At 45.9% G+C, this 25,176-nt stretch overlaps 1 protein-coding gene across 2 annotated transcripts in view; it reads left to right on the top strand.

Annotated features, from left to right (window-relative positions):
• Nucleotides 1–25,176, top strand: part of FMNL2 (formin like 2) — a 313,130-nt gene that overhangs the window by 283,521 nt on the left and 4,433 nt on the right. For both annotated transcript variants that reach the window (XM_080799312.1, XM_080799313.1), the window contains exons 13-25: nucleotides 1,959–2,060; nucleotides 3,771–4,083; nucleotides 4,409–4,621; nucleotides 9,515–9,639; nucleotides 10,259–10,461; nucleotides 12,014–12,248; nucleotides 13,310–13,378; nucleotides 13,506–13,586; nucleotides 14,925–15,054; nucleotides 17,348–17,511; nucleotides 18,511–18,612; nucleotides 21,105–21,203; nucleotides 21,909–22,032. In XM_080799312.1, coding sequence (XP_080655438.1) covers nucleotides 1,959–2,060; nucleotides 3,771–4,083; nucleotides 4,409–4,621; nucleotides 9,515–9,639; nucleotides 10,259–10,461; nucleotides 12,014–12,248; nucleotides 13,310–13,378; nucleotides 13,506–13,586; nucleotides 14,925–15,054; nucleotides 17,348–17,511; nucleotides 18,511–18,612; nucleotides 21,105–21,203; nucleotides 21,909–22,032 — 1,960 coding nt within the window. The remainder of the gene's footprint in view (nucleotides 1–1,958; nucleotides 2,061–3,770; nucleotides 4,084–4,408; nucleotides 4,622–9,514; nucleotides 9,640–10,258; nucleotides 10,462–12,013; nucleotides 12,249–13,309; nucleotides 13,379–13,505; nucleotides 13,587–14,924; nucleotides 15,055–17,347; nucleotides 17,512–18,510; nucleotides 18,613–21,104; nucleotides 21,204–21,908; nucleotides 22,033–25,176) is intronic.

Genomic DNA, 25,176 nt, shown 5'->3' with positions numbered 1-25,176 from the left:
TTAGGTGGTCGGTGAAAGGATTCGGAGTGTAGGGGTGAGCTGTAGCTGGAGAGAGAGAGCTGTCAAAAGGCACTCGGGGTCCTTTCAAAGAAAGCATGGCGGTTACTTAAAACCAAGGGGAGTCCGTTGCCTTGCCTTAGCTCATCTGCTCGGTTTCCGCTCGTCTGCTCAGTTTCTTCGTTACAGACAGGCACCCAAGAGTGAGGTGATTGGTGCCATGTTAGGGGGAAATGTCACTCGAGTATGTGAATCTGGGCTGAGATGAAGAAGTCCTGTTCTACTTCTGTTCTTCTGAATAGAAGTCCTTTTCTATCACACGTGTTCCCATAGGCCCATGGCAGTTGGGTTCTAGCAACTAAAATAAGCCCCAGGACTAATGGACTGTTACTTGTGTCTTCCCGCCTCTCACCTAACCCTGTCCCTCAGTGCAACTAGCATGGCTGCCCAGGCAAGATACCGCCCACTTCAGCCTCTGTGCGAGTTTGGTTTGATGTGTCAATAAGTTATAGTTCACTCAGTGTCTTGTGAATGTAAGTCCTGCTCTGCCCCAGAGTGTCCACACAGGCCGGTGGACGGGGCGGTCTTGTGTCCATGATGCATGTTTGCACAGTCTCGCCTTATGCTTACTCAAGTTCTAAAAAGATTCTTTTCAACAATAGGCCTTTTCAAGGAAATTGGTGAGCGTTCCCTTCTATCCTCTTCTTTGAGGAGTGTCCTCTCTGTATAACCTCAGGTCCATTTCAGGGCAGAGGCTCATTTTTTCTTGCCACAGACTGAGCTGTGAGTGTGAAGGCCTTCAGAGGCTGTTCATGTGATCATCCATTAAGCAGATATTTGAATATTGCAGGAATGAACAGAAAAATGGTGCTTCTTAAAGACCCAAGTGTTGTGAGGACCAGATTCTTTGTTGAATTCTGCTCGACGGTGTCCTTGGTTATAAATGAATGGTCTCTTTTTGAAGCAATATTATTTTCTCCCAGTTGAGTGGTCCGTTTATTTTCTTCCACATTTTCTTAGTTGATAGAGTATCAGACGTGCTCGATGTCCTTCACCTTTGTCCCTCACTCTGAAAATGGGCATCTTCTTGGCTGGAGTTAAGCCAAGTGAGTGAGCCAACCCTCCCCCCACCATCGTGAGTGCTGCTGTGTCGTGGCTGGCACCTGCTTAGGAAGGATACTTACCGGCCCAGTGTTTCTTACCCTGAAAGATTTGATTCGTGTTCTGAACCTGATCAGCGTTTTCATCTCCACGGTTCCTCCTCACCTTGCCCCCTTGGTTTTCTTCACTTGTGATCTCTTCTTTCCTTGTGATCATTTTCAGTGAAATCCAAGGTTGCTCACTTTCAGAGCCTTGTGGGAAAAGAAACTATGTAACATGTGGTTCACCCTGTCTTGCTCGGGAAGCCTCAGCCAGCATCACATGACCATAGTCACTACAAGCCACTTGTAGAGGGCCGGCTGTTTATTTGAACTGCCCCTCCAAATGACTTTTATTATTTGGGTAGTTTGGATCAAAACCAGCAGTACTGTTTTCTCACCTGGTTTTCCATAATAACAGAACCAAGTTTTGTGGACCGATGATTTTCAAAAGCTCTTGTCTAATGGCCTTTTCTTCAGGCAGGACAGGTGACCTTCCCTCCTTGCCTTACCCACTGTCCCCCACCCTTGCCAGCTCTGGCAGAAATGGAGGGAGATGGCACTAAGGAGCTGATGTATGGGTTTTATTAAGGATCATGTGTAGATTATTAATTCCTATTAGAAACAAATACACATTCTGAATCCTATTATAAATATTAATATTTCCAGAAAACAGCTTGGGGAACACAGGCAGGACTCTGATGGGCCTTGAGCTCCACTCTCTCTGAGAATGGTTTTTGAGCTCCACTTTCTCTGAGAACCGAGGACCTGAGCAGAATGGTCGTGTGTTGTGACCCAGGTTTCCCTTTAAAAACTTTACAGTTGTCTGAGAAACTGCAGGACACGGAGAATGAAGCCATGTCCAAGATCGTGGAACTGGAAAAGCAGCTCATGCAGAGGAACAAGGAGCTGGATGTTGTTCGGGTAAGTGTGCTGATGACCGTTGGCCCGGATGGGCATTGCGGGAAAGGTGCACTGCACCGGCTTTAGTCCTGGTAGAATGCGGAGTACGTTCATGTCAGAGGATTGCACTGATGCAGCATGTTTATTGGAAGCATTTCAGAGGGGTTACTCAGATGAAAGGTACACACAGTTAGGGTACATGTACACATGTGTGTGCAATCAAATGTTGGGGGTTCAGTCCTTATCCCAGATTTTGAGAGTAACAATATTTTCCCATCTGGATGAGTCAGTTGACTCAGTGGATCACCCATTAGCTTGGAGATAAAAACACAGAACGGGTTTAATTCATGCCACTTATTTATTTTTATTAGGACTTGGACGTCTTTGTATTTTCTTTTGCTTTGCTTCTACTTGAAACTAGATTTGGTGGTTGCCGTAGAAATGGTGAAATCAACACAGGCAAGACCTAATGGAATTCACCAAAAAAAAAAAAAAAAAAGACAAAGCAAAACCAAACCTTTTTATTATCAGATAATCCCAGCTATTTTATTTGGCCTTAGCGTTGTTTTACCTTACGTTTTAGGTATTTATAGAGTGCTGTCCGTGTGCTTAGAACTGTCCAGAACATAAAATCACCAGAACGCCTGGAGGGCTTTCCGGCACATGGCTTGCCTTTACACTATCGTTGATGAAATGGCACATTTTATGCGATGCTTATCATGTCTGTGTGTGTTGCTTGATTTTCTGACATGTCCTACAGTTACCTCTAGGAAATTTATTTTTTGGCACGCCATGGAAACAAAGTTGCAGCATATGGACTCAATTCAAGTCAGACTCTCAGATTATTAATAATAGACAGGGTGTGAAGAATGTTTCCCTGCCTGCTGGAGGTTTGTGGTGAGAGATCATGTGTACAAGACCCAGCAAGCAAGTTCCATAAAATCCTTACACTGGGACCTTGGTGGGCCCCCAATAAAAGGAACGGGGATGGCCTTTAAATTGAAAATTGTAACTTTTTTGTTTTCTGCTAAAAGCCTAGATAGGGCTAAGTAATCAGTAGAGGGAAGCACTGGCCTGTTCTGTCAACCAAAGGGAAAATGTTACAAGGATTGCTGTCCTAAGCTTGGTCAGGGGGGCATTGTGAAGGCCAGAGAACCCCGTTCCAGAACAATCGGCCCCTGGTTATTCGTGAGTAGATTATTCCATGCTTTGCAGATTTTTAATCCCAGTCTGACTTCTGTCCAAATCTGACTTAGAGCCTTTTGTCTACGGTTAACTGATATGTGTCTCAGAGTTACAAATGAATTTTAAAATAAATAAAAGGAAAACATGCCACCCCACCCAAATACCCTCAGAGTTTTCCAGAGTCAGCTATAAAATTATTTTTGGGTCATTTCTGCCTTGTTCCTCTCTACCTGCAGGGAAAATTGAGTTAGCTGCACTTCTTAATAGCAAGAACTATATTGACAGTAACAATTGCTAGAATATATTGCATGCATTACCAATGAACAATTGATAATGAATGGGATTTTATAGGATCTGGCTGAGTTCCATAGGATTCCTATGAGTATCTTTTCTTTCCTTTTCCTTTTTCTTTTTCCCTTACCTCCCCTTTCCTCTCCTCTCCCGTCCTCTCCTCTCCTTTTTCTTGACCCTCAGTTTGCCATTCTGATGGTAATAGGTATGAATGTCATGTGAAGATAAACTGTTGACTGTGAACTCTTTTTGCAGGAAATCTACAAAGATGCAAATACCCAGGTTCACACATTAAGGAAAATGGTCAAAGAAAAAGAAGAAGCCATTCAAAGACAGTCTACCCTGGAAAAAAAGATTCATGAACTGGAGAAACAAGGGACCATTAAAATTCAGAAGAAAGGGGATGGGGACATCGCCATACTGCCAGTCGTGGCTTCTGGCACATTGTCCACGGGGTCAGAAGTGGCAGTGGGCAACTTTGTGGGACCAGTAACGGGGGCCACCTCCTCGGGACCCCTGCCCCCCCCTCCTCCCCCACTACCTCCATCGTCAGACACACCTGAAGCAGGTAAGAAGCCTCGGTGGGAGAACTGAGAGTATCGGGATATTTGTATTTCTTCTTTTATCCACTGTCTATGTCCTTTGTCTGCTTTTGTTGGCCGGTTCTTTATCTGATTTTAAAAACTGATGTTTTGAGATTAAGCTTCTAAAGCTGAAGCTTTCACGTATGTTGCAGTATATTCTTCATTTGCCAGTGGGATTGTATAGTCTTTGAAAAAAATTCCCGTGTCCTTTTCCGTGTTTTGTTTTGGATACTTAATGTGCATGTGACATCCTGCCGGTGAAACCCTTCCCCTGTTTTCAAAGGCAATTTGTTTCTTCTTTTTCGCTAGTGCAAAATGGTCCAGTCACGCCACCCATGCCACCACCGCCTCCTCCCCCTCCCCCTCCCCCACCTCCTCCCCCGCCACCCCCTCCTCCCCCACTCCCAGGCCCTGCAGCTGAGACTGTGCCTGCTCCTCCTTTACCACCCCCTCCTCCTCCCTCTGCACCCCCGCTGCCTGGGACGTCCTCACCCACAGTGGTTTTCAACTCAGGATTAGCAGGTAAGAGCACGGAATTCAGACCCAGGTACTTGTGTTAAGAAATACTCACTTGCGTCACCTCCAGAGGCTTTTAAAGCCTCGCTGAAGGTCCAGGTCTCTTGCAAACCCGTGTACATCCTCTTAGTCGGAGAGCAGGGCTGCTAATGTGGCCAGGGCAGGGGAAGCCCTGCAGAGGCGTTTGTCTCTGGGTAGCTGTTCTTCTCTCTCTAGCAGGGAGTTCTGATTTTTGCAGACTTCTTGCCTTCCACTCTCAACACCTAGAAAAGGGAAGAAAGACAAGTTCCCTTCTTAGGGATCAGTGCATTTTCATGGATTCATCGACCACTTGTGGGCATCTGTTTGCCGGGGCTCTGACACACGGTGCTTCTGGTGCTCTTGGCTCTGTTTTTGGAAGGTATTCACAGTGTCATTTCCAAAAGGGGAAAATGGCTCTCTGTGTCATTGCTTGATGTGGGCTTCCAGGCATGTCTTCTGTGCATTTGAAGACATCAGAATTCACTCTAGTGCAACTGAAGCTTCAAGAGAAGCATTGCCAACAGTGGGATCTCCGTGCCTTGAAACGCTTCTGAGTCGTGCCCGCTGCCCTCCTGCTAACCAGGAGAGAATGTGGCATCCCCACCTCATGGGAAATGAAACGGAGCATGTGTGGGTTGGGAGGGAGAGAGTGGTTCTAATGCCTTGAAATGGAAGTTCTGATTTTTTGACTCATGAAAGTGACTTCTTACTCTTTTCTAAAATATCGCAAGCCATTTTCCCTGTCAGGGAGCATTTCCCTGGCATTTTGAATAGCTCTGAGCTTAGTCGGGCCATCTCCGTGACATCAGATAATTCTGCTTCCTCCTCCACTTCAGTCCCTTTATGAGGTCTCTTATTTCCAAAGAAAAACTACCACTGTGATAGGTGCGGTAGTTCTCAGAGCCTTCTGTCCAATGCCTAATGGCCATCTTAGCTCTGAGAGATTTCCTGGACTGCCCACCCCATCCCCAGAGTGTCTCATCAGCGGCTCTACTGGCCAGTCAGTAGCACTAATTCATCCTAGTAATCGAAGGTCTTTTGGGCCCCAGAAAGCCTCCCAGAGTCGCCTTTTTCCACACCGAGTCTGTTGTATTTCCTTCCACTCCAACTTCCATAAACTTGTCCAGGAAACAAATAAATAATGTTCACAGGGTTGCCTAGGTAACTTAGTCGGTTGGGCATCTGCCTTCAGCTCAGGTCATGATCCCAGGATCCTGGGATCGAGTCCCGCATCAGGCTTCTCATCGGGGAGCCCGCTTCTCCAGAGAACTCTGCTGCTCCCCCTGCTTGTGCACGTGCACATGGAGTGTGAGGACCTCTAGTTGGCATGCATACCTGGCTCACGGATGAGGCTTCCCTTGTAGCATCCTGAGAGCACTCACCGTGGCCCGTGGCTGCTTCGGTGGCTCCTGTTGGTGCCACTTCCTTTCTCTTTGGCACAACCTACCACGATAGAACCTCCACTTCCATTCATCCAACCTCTCACCTGGAACTCAGAACTGCCTTGGCGTGAGGCTGAGGTGTGCAGGTCCAGGGCTCCCTTCAGTAACGGGTCTTGTCCTCTCCGGACTCTTCCCACAACTTAGTTTTAAACACTTGCAGGCTCTCTTGATTACCTCAACTCTGTGGTGTGGAACTTTCTGTTCAGCTAATGACCAGCTACTGCCCTCAGGGTTGCTGCAGTTGGAGGGGTCCCCTTTGTGTCTTATACCATTTTTAGAGGCCTGTGTGTGGGACTTAAGAAACTTCTCTTTGGTGCCATAAGTGTCCATTAAACAATGACAAGATGTTCTGTTTTACAAGCTCTAAGGATTATAAGACCGTTACGTAGCACATTATGTGAGATGTGTTGCCAGCGTGTGGGGTAACTTTCTCCCTGGAATTAAGAGGCCAGACAGGTTCAGGATTCCCAGTAGAGGCAAGGGACAGAGCTGAGATGATATGCCATGGGCTCCTGGAACCCAGAAGCCTGTGACATTGCTAGGCCTTGGACCCTTGGGCAACAGGATGGCCTCTCTCTTCTGTAGGCAATGAGCTGTTGTGTGCGTAGTGGCCAAGACAGGGGACCTGAATGAAGTCCTCTAATTTTATCTAGTGAATTTTTCTTTGCATTTTATAGAGAAAATATACAGCATGGAATGTGTATTTGAAGCGTTAGGCTTACTTCCTCACATCTGTGATAGAGCAGCGTGGTTCCCATTTCCCGTGTCGGTCATGTGTGACGGATGGCCAGGCCGTCTGTAACCTTTGCTGTCTCTTTGGGAAAAGGTGCGTTGTAAGTTCACAATGAGAATTTGTACTTGGCCGATGATTTTTTGTTAAAACATGGCTCGTATCTTATGGAATACATAGCACAGTTCAATATGCCTGTTTGGGACCACGATAATGAAATCATTTTTTCCCCTCTTCTAAGAAGGATTACTTTTTAAAACAGGATAGTGAGTGAGTCTTCAAGGCAGGCTCGAATGGAAATGAATTTTTGGCTCTGTGCTGCTTTGTGAAATGTGTCCAAGAAGCATGAAATTCTCTGCTAAGAGTGCGTGAACTGCTGAGTGGCTTGACTCTAACCATATCTAATTTTTTTTTTTTTTTTTTGTATTTTCTTGCTCTTTCTGCTTCCACAAAAGATGGGCCAATCAAGCTTTTCTGTAGGTTGCTCCTCACTGAGTGTTGTTTGCCGTGTGTTTCTGTTGGTCACACTGTGCCTTGACATCTTTTCACTCCCATCTTACACTGAACCATCGCATTTGGACCTTGTATGTGCGGGAAGTCTTGCTGTTGGCTCACTGTGGGTCCAGGTTTGCCCACACATTTTAGTAAAAGAGATTAGGGCTCTGTAAGCAGGCAGCCTGGTTTTCATAGGACATATTCCTTTCTCCCAGAGAGAAAAAGAGAGTTTTTGTTTTGTTTTGTTTTGTTTTTCCCCTTAGTTTAATGGTCATAGCTGAATCTAAGGCCTCAGCTCTAGGATTTTAGACTTATTCTGGGGGAGAAAGGATAGTTGCTCCACAGAACAAGGACAAGCTGCGAGGTGCTGCTTTTCCAGGCCCTTCCTACTGGTCTCTGGCTCTCGCTATGGAACACATGCCCACCCACACAAAGCCACTCCTTTAGCCTGAATGCTGTGAGCACAGTGTCTGTCATGGTCACCTGTAGGCCCCTTCTGCTATAACCCAATCCCCATTCCCCAGTCGGAGTTAAGACAACTTCCTAAAGATAACTTTTTTTTTTTTTTGGACTGTGTTCTGATCTCAGGTTTACTCGTAATTTTGCTGGTGAGTTCAGAGTAGGGTAGCTGCAGACGGAGTAACTTTCAGCGCGTGTCCTGGGGCCCATGGTGTCCATGGATGTATGGCAGAACCAAATGGCATGGACCCGCCCGCTCAGATTGTGGGAGTGTCCCTGCACAGCTTCTCTCCTGCTCCCCCTTCTCCCTCCATATGCCAGGCTGGAGGAGGGTCTCTTCCTTTGTTCCACAGAGGACACGGTTTTTCCTGGGCAGTGTAGACCAAAATGAAGTGCGGTGAGCAGTCCAACACTGTCGGGTGGTGGGGCCTACGGGGTCATGGTGGTAGAAAGGCCTGGTTTGGCAAAAGCTATGTTTCTGTGTTCCTGCATGCTTTTGTGTGGATTTATCAGATGACGTTCCTGCTGTGTCTGTGGCCTTCATAACTCTGGAGGAATGGCAGGCAGCCAGGGAAAAGCCCAGTGTGCGTTGGGTTTATTTTGTTCTGTACTGTCCTTCTCCCTCCCTTGCTGATGGCAGTACGCTAATGATGGCAAATAGTGGAGCTCCCAAGTAACGTGGTGGCAGCCCAGGACAGACTTAAGAAAAAAAAAAAATATGTATGTATGTATATGTATATGTATATGTATATACGTGCACACACTGTACATACATGCATATATAGACACACATGTGTGTATGTCGATGGTTTGGGGAGACTTCTTTATGATGTGTAATGAATTCATGGAATTTTTAATGAATTTCCTTTTTTTTTTTTTTTTTAAGCTCATTTCCCTGCAGTAAGAGGAGTTGACAGTTCCTCACCTGACCCCTCAAAGATAGATATCCCTTCTTCTCCATTAAGAGGTTTTCTGTGTTTTTTCATGGGTTCATGGATGCCTTCTAGTCACATGTAGCTGACTCCTGGGGAGAACTTGCTCTTTAAAGAAACAGGGAAAGGACCGTGGCCATTCTTAAAAAGCAATACTAATCCTGATTTCTGAGTACCCCTTCTGTCATCTTAAATCTTTTCTATTTTGAGCTGTTCGTGGCCCTTGACCTGGTTGAAATAGCTCAGGGTCAGTATAATCCCCCTTGTCAAAATGGTCCATGAGAATGTGTTGCTGCAACAGAAAGCCGGCCTTCTTGATGTTACATTCCTGGTGGTGCAGATAGCCGCTGCCTGCAGTCTCTGATCATCTTTAAAGATTGGTTTGGAAATATGAGTTCTAGAACCAAGAATATAGGATTTCACAGTCTGACTCACACTCACTAGTGTCCCAGAGCATGTGTTCTCCCTGCTGTCTAATAACATTAATCATTTTTGCTCCCCAATACTTTGTCTTAAGCATTGTCCTAACATTGTCGAGTGTACTGCAGTAATCCATTTGTCTACATTAAAAAAAAAAAAAAATCAACCCCTGGCTGTTAGACAACTTTACCATCATGTTGCATCGGTCAACCAAATGATGCCCTCAAATTGCTCTAGCCAAAGCCAGGTGTGGTGTTTTTTGTGCTTATAAACACTCGGGCGCCTCTTGCCTGTGTTCCTCCAGTGTTAAACTGTCATCTGCAAGGACTGTTCCCTGATTGTCCTTGAGGATCGTGGGGTTTTGGTGGAGTCTTAATTTCAACCTCTCTGACTTCTGTAGCTGTGAAAATAAAGAAGCCAATCAAGACGAAATTCAGAATGCCAGTTTTTAACTGGGTTGCCCTGAAGCCAAATCAGATCAATGGCACGGTCTTCAACGAGATTGATGACGAGCGGATTCTGGAGGTATCTTTCTCGTGGGTTAGAGACAGGGAGGGCTCTCTGGGCAGCAAAGCTGAAATGGGTGCCCTGCTAACCTGGAGGGTTCGGTGATACAATGCTAGTGTTTTAAATGCCTTGATGTAAAGAAGACAAGGATTTTTATATTAGAGAATGAAATTGGACACTGTTTCGCAAGGTGGTTTCAAAACTGCGTTTAAGAGGTTATGTTACCATGGAGTGGTTGTGATTCTCTTCAGTGAATGCCACAAAATATCTATCTGACATGAGCCCTGCCCTTCATTTATAAAAGGGCATAAAAAACCCTTTATTGAACTCTCTGAATAAGAACTCAGTAATCACACAGTCTGGTTTGATAAATAGTTCTAGTCCGTGGTGGCCGGCCCTGCAAGGTAACTAGTGAAGAGCCGTTGAGTTGGCCAGATGGGATCAGTTCTCTAGTTGAGACGTCTGTAGCTGTATGTGTGGCCTAAGTCGTGTCGCGGGAAAATAGAGTAAGCCATGATCAAAGGCAATATTGAGTAGAAAACGTCAGTTCTTTGATGCTTAAGAAATTGTCAGAATGGTTTCCCACTTAATTTTTAAGTGTAATCCGGTTTGCCTATTTCATCCCTCTCTACTCCAGGATTTAAATGTGGATGAATTTGAAGAAATATTTAAGACGAAAGCCCAAGGTCCTGCCATTGATCTGTCTTCAAGCAAACAGAAGATAACACAGAAGGGATCCAACAAAGTGACATTACTAGAAGCAAATAGGGCCAAAAATCTTGCCATAACTTTAAGGAAAGCTGGAAAGACCGCTGATGAGATATGTAAAGCTATCCATGTGTAAGTTCAGGACATTCTGGAACATTCAATCTAGTGAATTTAGGGTAAAAATAAAAATAAGGAAGTTATGATTTGTAGATAACAGAAATATCTCAATAGTAGGGCAAGATGGAACAATTCTTGATGTCCACATACCGAAGTTTCCCTTTGTTATGTATGTGTGATCTCAGAGTTGAATGGAATGCTAGCACTAAGGAGGCAGGCCAGAAATCACCCTTGGGAGTGCTGTACTTGAGTGAAAACTATTTTAGAAGAGTAACAACTGGATTGTGACATCATTTGTTAACTTTGTTAACATTGTTAACTGGGTTTGCTTTCCAGCAACTCATACCTATGAGGAGTGGAGAATTACGGATGCTAAGAAAAAGGAGAGACTGTCTGTTTGCTCTGGAGTCTCTGAATTTTCTCTTGATTCGTTGAATGCAGATTTGATGGCATTTGTGGAATGATACAATTCAATGCCAGATGCAAATGTGATACAGATGCATATTTTAATTCATTACAATAGGAATGTGATTCTTGTTTCTCTTGGTAGCTTTTGGGAAATTTTAAAGTTCAGTTCTTTTCTTATCCCTGAACTGCAGAGAAGCATTTGTTTTATTTACTTTTCTATGAGAGGAATCTTTCTGCCCTTCTTGTGGCCATGATGACTTTCAAATATGACAAGGAACAAATATTTTAGGTGTGTTAGGAATGAATCCATTTTAAACTGGTAAATTTAAATTTTGTAAATTTTGGTAAAAGATTCTTAGGGGACTGTATGACCCTCAGAAATCATTTGTTCCAATTTTGTGTCCTCAGTCGGGATCAAAATCTAATAGTCCAGTGTATCCTATATTCTTTTCTGATGTCTGATGTTGAAACATAATAGGCATTCTGGATTTTAATCTATATATGCTATATTCATCATGATGATTAGATGTAATTCTGTTATTTTTGCTGGACAAAGATTGTCCAGGGAAGATAACAGAGATTGTGGCAAATATTCTGTTTGTTCAAATTGAGCATATAGCCAGAAAAAGACCTGATACTCCTTCAAGGGATGTATTCATTTAAGCCAAAACATCCATTTAGTACAGGCATTTGGATACATTTATTTTCTGATGTAGAGAAAATAGCCCAGGCTGTTGGTTTAATTGAAAAATATTAGAATTTACCAGGTAGTCTGTAATTGTGTGTGTAATATCAGTGTCCCTAATTAGCAGTACTTCATATGCCTTAAGAACTGTGTCCTTGAACCCCTTAACCATCAGTTGCTTCAGCCTTCCTTCTCGTTCTTCCTGTCATTTACTGTTGATTTCTGGAGACTTAGAACTGTAGTACTAGGTTAAAAACCAAGTATGGCTGTTGTGATAAGGTCTGGGTTCTCAGAAAGGACCGCCGAAGCTGCTCGTTGGGCGGTCAGGAGCCAGTACAAGTGGTATCTTCACCGTTCAGCTGTAGACACCATCAGTTCATTGTGATGGTGGTTGATGAGCAGACCAAATGGTGGTGTGGTTGAACGGGTAGGAGGTTTTCTCTCTAACACTGACATGTCCACATCTGTCTTCAGATTTGACTTGAAGACATTGCCTGTAGACTTTGTAGAATGTTTGATGAGGTTCTTGCCAACTGAGAACGAGGTGAAAGTGTTTCGGCTCTATGAGCGGGAAAGGAAGCCCCTGGAGAACTTGTCAGATGAAGACCGGTTCATGATGCAGTTCAGTAAAATTGAGAGACTCATGCAGAAGATGACCATCATGGCCTTCATTGGGAACTTTGCGGAAAGCATTCAGATGCTGACTCCTGTGAGTGGACCAGCTCTGGCAGGGGAGGGGGTCCAAAGACATTTGGAATCATTTTTTTCTTTTTTAGTTTCTTCCAAAATTGTACTTCACACCGTGGGCTGTAAAGACTCCTTCCCAGAACTTTCTAGATTGCGTTTTTATTTTGGCCATTTTTTTTTCACATTGTGTATGCCAACTGAATGTGAAAATGGTGAATTTCCATTTTCCATGTTGCTATTCTCCTCCATAGAATGCCATTTACTGTGTCTATGGATGCCCTCTGGGTTTCCACTTCAATACATGGGACTGGGAAAATCATTTTCTCAAACTTGTTCCCCTCCCGAAGACACTGGTCCTCTGACTGACTGGGTTGGCAAGACTGAAAATGTTACTTTCATTTTTAAAAATGATCCTGTATCTTTAATGAACAGACTTATTGGCTTCAATTGGGAGCATTATAAATTTACCATAGGAGTCTTTTTCCTGAATAGTAGCCAACCATCTCTTGTTTCTTTGTGTTAATCTGATACAGACTTATGAATGTTGTAAACATAAATATCATAAATAGTTCTTTCCCAGTTCTGTTTCTAAATACACTTTTGTTAATTACTGATTACAGTAGCGTGTCTGTTCACAACATGTTCTCAGGACTTCTGGAGGGTGATCATATTCCTTTGCTCTTTTGTTTTCATTCCTGGACAGCTCCATTGGTTTAAAAATGCATTGTCTTACATGGTTTGAGGTAGTGGGCAGGGGATTGAGTTCTGCTAGAAAATGGTGTTGACTCCAAGCTCTGAGTCCCATCAGTCACAGATTTTGTGATGAGCAAGTTCTGACATTTCTTCTCATTTCAAATACTTTAAGAAAAGAGCTTGAATGTGAAGATACGGTCGCCTAAGACCCTAGCAAGACAACATAAATTTGTTACGTTGAGGAAAAATAGAATCTTAACATTAAAGCTTTAATCTAAATGCAGGTGTGTTTCTTCTGTGTTAAATTTCAGTTTCTAATTAGAGTTTCTTATTTTTAACGTGTCTCTTTTTTTCTCTCCCCTCCCCATCCTTCCTTTGAATGGAATCTAGCAACTGCACTCAATTATAGCAGCATCTGTTTCTATAAAGTCGTCCCAAAAACTCAAGAAAATTCTGGAGGCAAGTGAAGTTTTCCTCATATACGTGTAGGGAAGAGCTGACTTGTCAGCCGAATTCCTTGGCCTGGGATGCTCTACTGATGGGCCTCCTTCTCTCTCTCTCTCTCTCTCTCTCTCTTTTTTTGCAGATCATCTTGGCCCTTGGAAACTATATGAATAGCAGTAAACGAGGAGCAGTTTATGGATTTAAACTTCAGAGCTTAGATCTGGTGAGTGAACTAAAAGAAATACAAGAGCTCTATAAAGGACAAAACAGTTGGCAGAGACCAAGTCCCAGAGTCCGCTCTGGGAAATGGGGGTACGATGTTGTGATGAAGATCGTCGGCTAGTTGGAGGATCAATTGGTATAAATTTTCTGGAACATCATTTGGCAGCGAGCACTTAGAACCTTAAAAATCCTCATGCCCTTTGACCCCGTGTTTCCATATCTGGGACTCTTTCCTCAGGAATCTGAATTATGAATGCTTTATTTTATAATTGCGGGTAATAAACAGCAATATGAAGATCCAACATTTTGGGAAATTATTAATGATAATAATAGTTAATATGATAAACTGTTCTTTAACTCTTAGAATGTTTGTGAAGAATTTTCATAGGAATGGATAATTTTGTCTCTGAAAAAGGGTGTAAATTGCATGGACTGATTGAGTTCATCCAAGTAAAATATGTAGGAAAAAACTGAATGGAAGTAGGTTAAGATATTAACAGAGAGGTTGGACAGAATTAGGGATTTTTTTTTCAAAGTGCTTCTTTTTACTTTTCTGTATTTTCTCAATATATATATATTTTTCTAAACATGTATATATTCTCAATACATATATGTCATTCATATATATATATAAAATATTATATTTCTGGATGGAAAAGAGTGTGCAGCTTTTCAGTCATCTGATTTAGATGGACAGGTCTAGAGAAAATCCTCTGTGGAATCCTCTCCTCCAAGGCTGTGTGGGGCTAACGTGGCTTCCGCATGAGGAGGTTGGGCAGTGGGCTGAGTCCCGAGCCCTAGGGAGACACGGCTGTTTGGTAGGGAGTGTCCAATTGAGTCCCAGTTCTAGCTCGAGAGGGGCATGTGTGGCAAGCCCAGCTGCTGTGTGTCATGGAGGCTGGGGAAGGAGAACGAGCTGAGCTAGAATCGTGCCGACTGCGCTGTGGGAGTCCTGCCTTATGGGCAGTACCTGCACGCCTGCCGGTTCCATGCTCACTCCTCTGCTCCTTCACTCTGGAAAGCCCTCAAACTGGGGGCTTCCTACCTTTTAGCCAGGGGAGGTGGTGTGGCGATGTGCGGCGGGGTGGTTTCAGGTGAGTGGAGATGTGTGTTGGAATCGTCCCCAACACCGTACATACCCCGGGAGAGAAGTCCTGTGGTCTCCTTTACAAGTAAGTGGGCTGGTTTAGTGAAGAACATGCCCAGGCTTGACCCTTCCATGGGGGGATTTTTTGGTCCACTTTGGGGTGCTGTACTCTGAGTGGAAGGATGTTAAGGGGTGGGGACAAGCTCCCCATCCTCCTTCACTCTAACTAACCCGTATTCCTTTTGTTTTCAGCTCTTAGATACAAAGTCGACAGACCGAAAGCAAACACTGTTGCACTACATTTCAAATGTGGTAAAAGAGAAATATCACCAAGTGTCCCTGTTTTATAACGAGCTTCACTATGTGGAGAAAGCTGCCGCAGGTACTTGGCTTTGGCTCTTCCTGCTACCCTTGGGGAACAGGTGCCTTTAATCACGGGTCCCAGGCGAGCCATCCCCTGCTTGACCGGTCTTCGGAACCCCTTTGAAAGGCAAGGTGAAAGTCCAAAGCTGTTGGCCAAGGTGTGTAGGTCATGGTGTTGCCCACGCCTGGGAGCCGTAGCAACTAGGGACACAAGGGAGACCTCTCTGCGTCCTCTGTACAGAGTCGGGGCTCTGGACCTTGGGCCACTTACCTCTTCCTTTCAGTGTCCTTAGTCTGTTGCTGTTGTTGAAACAGGAGAGTGAAGATCTGAAAGTCACCCCCCAAGAAACACTTGAGTTTGATTTTGTGCTGTCCCACTTGCTCAGGTGTGGTAATTCCCAGCATTGTGCCTTTAGCATGAACACGAGCTAAATTATCAGTACTTTGGGCTGTTCTTTTGCCATAGCAGTTATGGATTTTCTCATTTAAATCATCAAATGATTCTGGGGTAGCTGGGCTATAATGGGTACATAATGGTATCCCCGAGTTACAGGTGAGAAAACTGACATTTTCAGAGGTTCCATAGCTCTGCTGAGGTCACAGAGGTAGAACATGATAGAAACAGGACTAGAGCCCACATCTTCTCACTTGGTGTAGTGTCTAATGTAGCGTGTCCTCTCCGGAGACCATTCGGCTAGAAAAAGGAACCAGATGCACGTTGACCCCAGAGTTGGTTACATACTGGAATTCTCACATTAGGATCTTGAACCCCGAGCAGCCAAGGTGTTTATTATAAATTCACATTTCCGGGGCCTACTTCAGGCTTAGCGAATCGAATCTTTGTGGGCACGGCTTTCTCTGACTTCCTCAAAGTAAATGGCTGCTCCGTTTGTGTTGTTACCACAGAGCACGCCGCCACACCACTCCTGCACACAAGATTTCTCAGATTTTATTGTAACAGTTTGCATGTCCATTCCAACCTGTGCATTTATGAATATAATCGAGTTTTCATTATAATTCCCGTAGGCCCTAGCAAATTGCTGGGGGGCAGAGGTACACGAGCGAGGGAATGAAAGAGATGATGCCGTGCTAACTGGGGACAGATGTCCAGGGAGCCCTAGTGGAGGCGCCCAGGCAGGAGGGACAGAGGCAAGCCGGACTGATGTTTTGACTGTGAAGGGCTGTGAGGTGCAAGCTGTGACAGACCCGCTGAGGGCTCAAGGCTCAGGAGGCAGTGATTTTCCTCCTTCCAGGTTTCTCTTTGCCTAAATTAGGGATTCTTTAGCATCACAATTAACAAAATTGTGTCAGCAAAAATTTTTGTTTTGGCCGTTTTGTTTGGCCCAACTACGATTCCCCAGAAGCGCTGGAAAAAATCAGTCAGGGAAGGTGGAGAGACGGAGGTTCTCTGGCCGAGTTGTTCTCTGGCTGCCAGGTAAACTGACATGGAATCTTTATACCCTCACTCCTTTGTCCAGTCACTCCTTTGCCAATCCAGTGAGCCTTTCGGAGTCCCTGCGGTGTACTGTCCTAAGCACTGAGGAGTCGAAGTTGAGTGAGACTGTGACTCTAGCAAGGGAAAAACCTGACTGCCTCATGGAATTCATCCACTTGCAGAGCTGAGTTGGGCTGCAGGGGGCTAGAGGGAGGGCCCAGAAGGTACCAGGAAGGTACCTGCTCCGGGAGGGTGGCCACACAGGAGATGAAAAGGTTGGTGCTGAGAAACCCTTTGGAAGCAGGGAAGGCCTCTTTGACGAAAAGAGGCTGTCCCGGGTTGCTTGGTTTCTGGTGGGCAATGGTACTCAACTTGGACATCTCAATGCTGCCCCCTGCTGGAGAGCCACGGGAATGTAAATGAGGTCGGAGTGTAGGAGGATCAGATCTTGGGTCGCCACACAGTTAAGGAGTCTCTGAGCCCCACAGACCAATAGGTTCTCCTCTCCCGTAAGAGAAATGGGGTAGTTGGGTATAGTCTCAGGATGTGGGGTCCATAGTTGTTCTCTGAACTCCATTTTGGCCACCTTCTAGCTGTACGATGTAGGGCAGGCCACGTAACCTGTTTATGCTGCTTTTTGTTGTTGTTGGCAAATTGGGCTAATGGTGCAAGTGAATTAGTGCATATATGGAAACTAATGCAGTGCAGGGTAGCGAGCACTAGTAAATTATTCATATGGTAAGGTCTCTGCTCCAAAAGATCTAAGGCTCTAAGGCCCTAGGGTCTAGTGACCCTAGGAATCCACTGAGAACTGGGCATACCATCCAGACTTGCTGTGGTTTTGACATTCACGGGGACATTGCTGTCTCTGCTTCAGTCTCCCTCGAGAATGTTTTACTGGACGTCAAGGAGCTCCAGAGGGGCATGGACTTAACCAAGAGGGAGTACACCATGCACGATCACAACACGCTGCTGAAGGAGTTCATCCTCAACAATGAGGGGAAGCTGAAGAAGCTGCAGGATGATGCCAAGATTGCACAGGTAAGTATCGGTGCCCTGGACATGCACAGGGACATGTTTGGATCCCTTAAACCCACTTGGGTGCTGGCCTGGCTCTGTGGGAACATTGCCCTCTGTCTGCTGAGGGTGGATCTCTTCTTTAGCTAATGACTCCCTTGGGTGAGCTCTTTCTGAATACTGTCCCTGTTCTGGTCACTGTCCTCTTCTGATTTGGAGTCTTCACCCTGTTCTGTAGAGGTTCTCCCTCTCTCTTGCCCCTCCCTTCTCACTCCTAGGCTCCCTCTGCATGAGGCCAGGATTCATTTCTGCCAGCGTGTGTCGTTCCTGTGCTTCACGAAGCACTTTTCCTTCCCAGCATGTTGGGTTTATGTGGGCCTTGACCTCGACATCTCATGCTACACCGGGGGTTAAGTTTACAGCCTTGAAAAATAGCCCAAATGGACTGCATGCCATCACAGAAGGGAAGGCAGAGTGTGGTGGGGACTCAATGCAGATGGGGTGGGATGGCTCACAAACGAGGCTGTCCTGTGCCAGGAAAGCGTTGAAGCAGAGACGTGAGTGTCCCTGCGGTGGGGACACTGTAAGGAGCATTGAAGCAGCCAGCGGGGATCGGAGTTGGAGTGACTTTTGAGATCCCTTCTAACCCTTGTCTTCCATGGCCTTAGGAAGCTCTTGAGAGGGGTAGTTCCTTGTGTGTGTGTGTGTGTGTGTGTGTGTGTGTGTGTGTGTGTGAGAGAGAGAGAGAGAGACAGAGAGAGAGAGAGAGACAGAGAAAGAGAGACAGAGAGACCTTATGTAGAAACACAGTTGGTCCCAGAGACGAATCCCGTGTGGCACAGTTGCCTTCTGCTTACCTTTGCCTCAGCGTTCAGAGGACACAGGAGACCCCAGAGGGTCGTGGGGGTGTGAGGGGGCTACAGGAATACTGTGGCAGTGGCTGGATCCCCCCTGCTGCTCTTCCCCCGGGGGTCAGGTTCACTGCTGGACTTTATGAAACTTGAGGAGTTTGCTTCTTTACAGGATGCTTTTGATGATGTGGTGAAGTATTTTGGAGAAAACCCCAAGACGACTCCACCCTCTGTCTTCTTTCCCGTCTTTGTCCGGTTTGTGAAAGCCTATAAGGTAAATAGGAGTGTGGGGTCCTTTCAAGCCTTCCTTGGTGCTGTTCGTCAAGGGGGTGTCCTCCCAGAGCTGCGTCTGGTCTCTGGTCTCTGCTGCTGTGTGGCAGCCTCCCGTGTTCCTTCAGGCAGCAGATCTGGGAGGTCAGTGTGAGTCCAAACAGTCTCCAGTCCTATGGGGGCTGCATGTTCCTGGGGCCCTCAGCCCACCAAGCTCCCTGTCTCCAGCCAGCCAGGCCTGCGGTTCAGCCTAAAGACAAAAGCTCTTGGTTGCCCTTTGGGGCAGAGAAGACACTCCAGGACCATCCCTTCCTCACTGACTGTTCACCCTTGTGTGGGCAGGGTGAAGGACTTAGAAAGTCCAGGCTTCCCATGCGGTTGTTGGACAGGTGAAAGGAGTGGCCTCTGGTCTGTGGCAAGGGTACTATAGCTGAGGTCAGGGACATCCTGCTCGTGCGTGTCCTGCCCAAGCCATTTGGTCATCTAGACCAATATTTCTCTGGCGTGGACTGAAAGATGGTGCTAGGAAGAATGCTTGCTGTCTGTTTCCTCATCTGGACCGACAGTGGCCTTTCCTTTAAATAGCCTGTTTGATACAATCCAGAGCTATGGTCTTGAAAAAGCATGTGACCCAAAGAGGCATGTGTTGGAAGAATTTGTTCCTTGAGAAAGAATAAGTGGGGGGGTGGGGGGAGGTGGTTGTTAGGGGCTGTTAGTGCCCTTAGGAGACATTGCAGGCTGTACTCTCCAAGGTTGTCTAAATAAAACCTCAGTAATGTTGGTGGAGGAAGGAGGAGTGTGATTATAGGGGAGGAGGCATGAGGCTTTTTTTTTTTTTTTTGTTTTTTGAGATTCTATTTACTTTGAGGGAGAGAACGTGAAGGGGTTTGGGGGGAAGAGGGAGGAGGAGAAGCAGACTCCCACTGTGCAGGGAGCCTGATGTGGGGCTCAATCCCCGGACCCTGGGATCATAACCTGAGCCGAAGGCAGATGCTGGGGAGCCACCCAGGTGCCCCAGGTCATCTACATTTTTGAGAAACAACCTCTTGGATATAGTGGGTCACTTCTCTAGCTCCAGGATCGTCCTTTGGCCTTTTCCTGAAATTCAGAAGGTTACATTCTTTATCTATCAGCATGGCTTTGTGTGGCAGTGATGTCACAAGCTGTTTGCAGAAGGGGAAGGGAGGCTGAACCCAAACACAGGACAGAGACCGTGTGTAGGACACTGGAGGTGGTCTCTGGTCCCCAGCCGCTGCTAACCATGGAGCTCGGGGTTCACTGGCTGGTAATGCCTGTGTCCTGCAGACATGACTCACAGTGATTCTTGTTATGTGCTGGGACCACATTTCTTCACAGAAAAAATTGTGAGTCTGAGGTCTGTAGAGAAAAATATGGGCTATTTTTAAATTGTAGAATATGAATTGGGAAGAGGGTCTGGTTGGTCCCAAAGCCCAATACTTCAGCAGGGGTATAGCAAAGGAAAAAGCGAAGTTCCTTGGTGATCTGTGTGGGATGGCACAGGTCAGAGCCTGTCAGTGAGCCCCTTCCACATTGTCGTTTCACCCTGTGTCCTGTTAGCGGGCTCCGAGGGGTCTCCATCAGGCAGTGGCGGTGTGGGGTGTTTTACTGGCCATAGATACTGCACAATGAATGACTCCCAGGCTAACAGTGGCCTGGGGACCTTTTGGGCAGACACCGGGGTTGTAGGATGTCATCCCTCCTTTCGCTTCCCAAGTCTGAACCAGAATGTAACTTGAGACGGAAGTAAAGGGGTCCAAAATGTAAACTTTATTCCTGATAATAGCTGGACTGGAGGGTGTGGTGCGTGTCTGTGAGCTTCTACCTCAGCCCTAAACTAGATAACTGACTCTAACGCTTCACAGCGAGACCGTTAGACGTCTCTTTAGGGAGGCTGGCTTCAAAGCAGAGAATGTGCAAGAGGGCTGAGCAGAGGTGAGCCTGTCTTGACTTCCTGTCCCAAACTTGTCAGACTAGTCACTCTGTGGCCCTTGGGAAGGAGTGAGCTGTGGGTTGAGACCGCCTGGAGGAAATAAGAGGCAAGGGAATGGAGGTTTTCCCCTAACAATGGGCAGAAGGAGAGGAATCTGAACTCTTGCTTTTGGAAGAACTATAGGTAGGTGGACAGGTTCTGGAAGCAAAACAAGCTCACATGGAAATCCCAGAGCAGAGCTGCCTGGATAGTTCCCGTCCACATCTCTGGGATAGGCTGAGAAGCAGCGTGAGTGGGGGCGGGGTGGTCCGCAGGAGAGGATTTCTGGACAAGGTACATCATGATTGCCGGATTTCGAGGAGATGTGATAGAGACCAACAGGGAAAGCGCGGATCTGAGTCCCTGATAAGCCTAAATGTAGATCTTTTCCCTTCCCGTCCACGCTGATGCCTGGCTCGCCAAGATTCTCCTAGGAACGACTTTAAAATACCTGGATGGCTGTCATTTCCACTGACTAATCTTTGGGTTCCTTTGACTTTGCCCAGCAAGCAGAAGAGGAAAATGAGCTGAGGAAAAAGCAGGAACAAGCCCTCATGGAAAAACTCCTAGAGCAGGAAGCTCTGATGGAGCAGCAGGATCCAAAGGTGAGACGTGGCCGGGGCCTGAGACGGCCTCGTCTGAGCCAGCAGGGAAGGGGGGCGAACGCCAGACCTGCACGCGTGCCTGCCGGCTTTCCGCCAGGGCTTGGGAGCGGGGCTTGTGGATTTGTTGTTCATTCTTTGTTCTGCAAACAGTAGAAAGAGGCGAAGAACAGGTGTGTGCAGCTTTTCTGGGCGTACAGAGATCAGGAACTTAAGTCTTGTGGCTGTACAGCAAGGCCACGCCCGATGAGGACCTGCAGGGGGCCCAGGGAAGGCTTCACAGGGTCGCCCTTGGTGCAGCCTCCATGGCTGGCCGGCTTCACTCCGAGGAACGGGATGGAGGATTCCCGGGAGGGAAGCAGCACAGGTGCAGGCCACAAGGGCTGGAGGTCAGGGTGTTCTTCATCCCCATTCTCTGCACCAAAGCTCGAGAAATGGATGGTTGTCCCCAGCTGCCTCTTGTAGCCGGACGATCCAGCCTTCCTGCCGCCGCCAGCTGGAGTTCCGTGTGGTTTTCCCAGAAAGTTTTTTTTCCCCCCCGCAGAAGCTTTCTGAGTGTTTCTCTGAGTAGGATGTTGGGATGGGGCTGCTTGTGTTTTTGGCTGAGGCTGCTTGTTGGTAACAGAATGCTCTGACACAGTTTGGATCTTCTCAAGCCCCCCATGGGAGCTGGTCCCACTCATCTCTGCCATCCTTCTTTCTCCTCAGTCTCCTTCCCACAAATCAAAGAGGCAGCAGCAGGAATTAATTGCAGAATTGAGAAGGCGACAAGTGAAAGATAACAGACATGTATATGAAGGAAAAGACGGTGCCATTGAAGACATTATCACAGGTAAAAGATATTTTCTCCTAGTGGCCCGTAGAGACCCCACTGATCCTGCCCATAGTGGACCCCTTCCACAGCTTGCTGCTTTTGTTCAGTATTTATGAGGTCTTCAGGTGACTTGATGCAGACCCAGAATTATGGGGAAGGACTCCATGCTAGCGTTGAAAGTAGATTTCTAGTAGCCTGTATACTGCCTGTCAGAAAACCCCAGCACTCTCTGAGAACTCTTTCCTCATTATCGTTGGAACCCCACAGATTTCGCCAGGCTCCTCCTCCTGATGGTTTTCCACTGTCTTGGGTTTAGTTCCCTGCTCCATTTTCTACCTTGTGGCCCCTCCCACCCACCTGCCTGACTAATAAGTACCACAGACAAGGCCCATGCAGGGTTGTGTACTAACCACGGTCAGTGCAGGTTTTTCCAGCATGCTCTTTAAAAGCCTTTTTTACTCATTCAGAGTAACTGAAGACAAGAGGAAGTCAGGAGCTAGAGCTTTCGTTCTGATAGGCCAATAGGCTTCTCAGGCTGCTCAGCTAGGAATGAGTGGTGTCTAACCCAGCTTGGTCCTTGTCTGATTAAGTTGTAGCTTAATGCTTGCTGCTTGAATCCATTCTCCAGAGATTCCACATTCTCTTATGGTTGGGACAATAATTTGAGCCACTGTCTGTGGCATTGGCTGCAAGTGACTTTCATGTCTGTTGCATGTGAATACTGTTTTTTTTAGCTTCCAAGATACTTACCACTTTTTTATTGTAGAGAATTTTTAAAAAATACGCAGTGCAAAAGTACAGAGAGCAGCCCAAGGAGTTCTATATACCCATCATCTTTTAACAATTCTCAACTCATGGCCAGTCTTGTTACATGTCTACTTCTACCTGCTCCCCATCCCCCAACCTCTGGGGTCATTCTGAAGCAAATCTAAGACCTACAATTTCATGTAGTTATATTTCAGTGTATGTGTCTTCAAAAGATAAGGACTCTATAATAAAGCAAACATAGCCAGGATATCATTGTCACGCACCTCCAAAACTAACAAGTTTTTAACATCAAGTACACATTAGTTACATGTCCCCAGCTGTCCTAATTCTTTAGGAATGTAACTCTCAAAATTTTGATTTCTCATTTTTTGTGAATAGCTTACCATCATAATTAGGGATCCCCAAAGCCAAAACCATCATTTTTTTCCACCAGTTCAGACCCAAGGAAATAAAACAGGTACATAGATCACTAACAGGAAGTCAGTAAGAGTCTCTGGCCTAGCGTAAAGCGGTCTCAGTTGTCAGTGGCTAAGTAAGTGGCTGGTAACATGCCTGTGTCTGCGTATGGTGCACACACAGTCTGTACGCGCGTGCCTGCCCGTGCCTCCTCGTTCACTCTGCATTGGTTTGCACATGGCCCCTCAGGTAAAATCCCCCATTGTTGGGCACCTCTCTTTGTTTCCCTGGCACTGAGGGAGCTGCTCTGCTCTCAGCAAGACTAAGAGCAGGTCTTTTGGGGCTGAGCACCTATTTGACCCAATGCCGCAATAGGATTAACTTGTTGGGAGAGAAGGATCTAGCCTCGAACAGCAAGAGCTCCTTTTCCAGCAGGCTGTTCTCCATCTCGGTGACCCCTGTCTTGTCAAATGAGCAAAATGTACATTTTCTATTTGCCTGACCTCATCGTTAAGCTCATCGTTAAGGTGAATGAGTATCTGCTTACAGATCCTACAGTTTTTATTCTCTTTAAAATATTTTCCGTTTTCCATCCACCAAGCCCCAGACTGAGAACTGTTTTAGACTTAATGAACTCACTTGGGTGTACATTGCCTTTCCCCGTCTCCAGGTATGATTAACAAAGCACTAACCGTGTACTAATGTGACAGATCCTGGCTTTTTACTCTCTTCTGTTTGTCTTATTTGGCTGTCATTTTCAATGCAGTGCTGAAGACTGTGCCCTTTACTGCTCGCACCGCCAAGCGTGGCTCTCGATTTTTCTGCGAACCTGTTCTTACTGAGGAATACCATTACTAAACTATTACTCTTTCTCACCCGATGCTCTTAAAAGGTTGCTACAGATTTTTTGACCTCTTACGTCCCTCTGTATGTCTGCTAGCATGGCATCTCCGTCTCCGCCATGTTGTCGTTTGTGTTGCCTTCACACTGCATGGTTTTGCACGTCTGTCATTACTGTTCACTCACTGCCACTTTCCTATGTCTGTGAATCCACATGCCTGTGGTGGTCTGAGTGTGTGTGAGTTGAAATAATAGAATTGCTGGTAGAAATTTTTAGAATAATAGTGTAAATAGGGCATGACTTTTGAGAATTAGCACTAGGATCAGCTGCTGAGTGGTTATAAGGCTTTTGGGCTAGTGCCTTTGAGTGCAAAATGATAGTCATTAATAACAATAACTAACTATACCTAACATTTATTGAGCACTTGCTGTGTTTTAATAGGTTTACAGATATTAAACCAGCCTCCTTTCTGTATTCAGTTAGCATGCTTTGATAATAAAATGAGCTGTATGCAAGTGCTCAGGAATGCAAAGTGCCCAGAAGTTGAAAAATGATTTGCAGAAAGAACTGTGAACCACACAGTTGTAAATTGGGTCTTTCTTAACTGTCATAGATCATCTATAGCCATCACCCACAGTGTGGAGCTCACGGTACAAGTGAGGAACCCTTGGCGCATAGAAGTCTGTATACGTTGATATAGGCAATCCGTAACGTTATACCCAGCCTCTTTTCCTTCTGGGTGTCATGCCCAAGTTCGGTTACCAGCAGCTCCACATTGGAGCAGGGCTGTGAGGTGGAAAGTGAAAACAAAGGCTTTAGGAACTCCCCATAGTCTCTCATTCACGCTTCTTCACTGCGACTCTGTTCCATGTCAAATCCAGGGTATTTCTCTTGTGATGAGATGATATCTGGACCTGCTTTTTTGGTTAGGAGGGTGGCGTCCAGAAATACTAATAGCAAATACCTATTATTGGAAAATGCCGCTATTCTTAGAAAAAAAAAAATCCCAGTATTTTCAAGAAGTTAACTGCTTGCCCTTGGTTCCTGATGGCTAGATAAGAAACTTCTTTGCAGTGTTCAGCTGATTAGAAAAGGGACAAGGGAAGCCCATACTCTAATTAGAAATAGCTATTATGTAACTCCCACGTTGAGATTGA

The sequence above is a fragment of the Martes martes genome, assembly GCF_963455335.1.
Source record: "Martes martes genome assembly, chromosome: 3".
Lineage (NCBI taxonomy): Eukaryota > Metazoa > Chordata > Mammalia > Carnivora > Mustelidae > Martes > Martes martes.
This window is presented reverse-complemented; position numbering and strand designations above follow the sequence as displayed.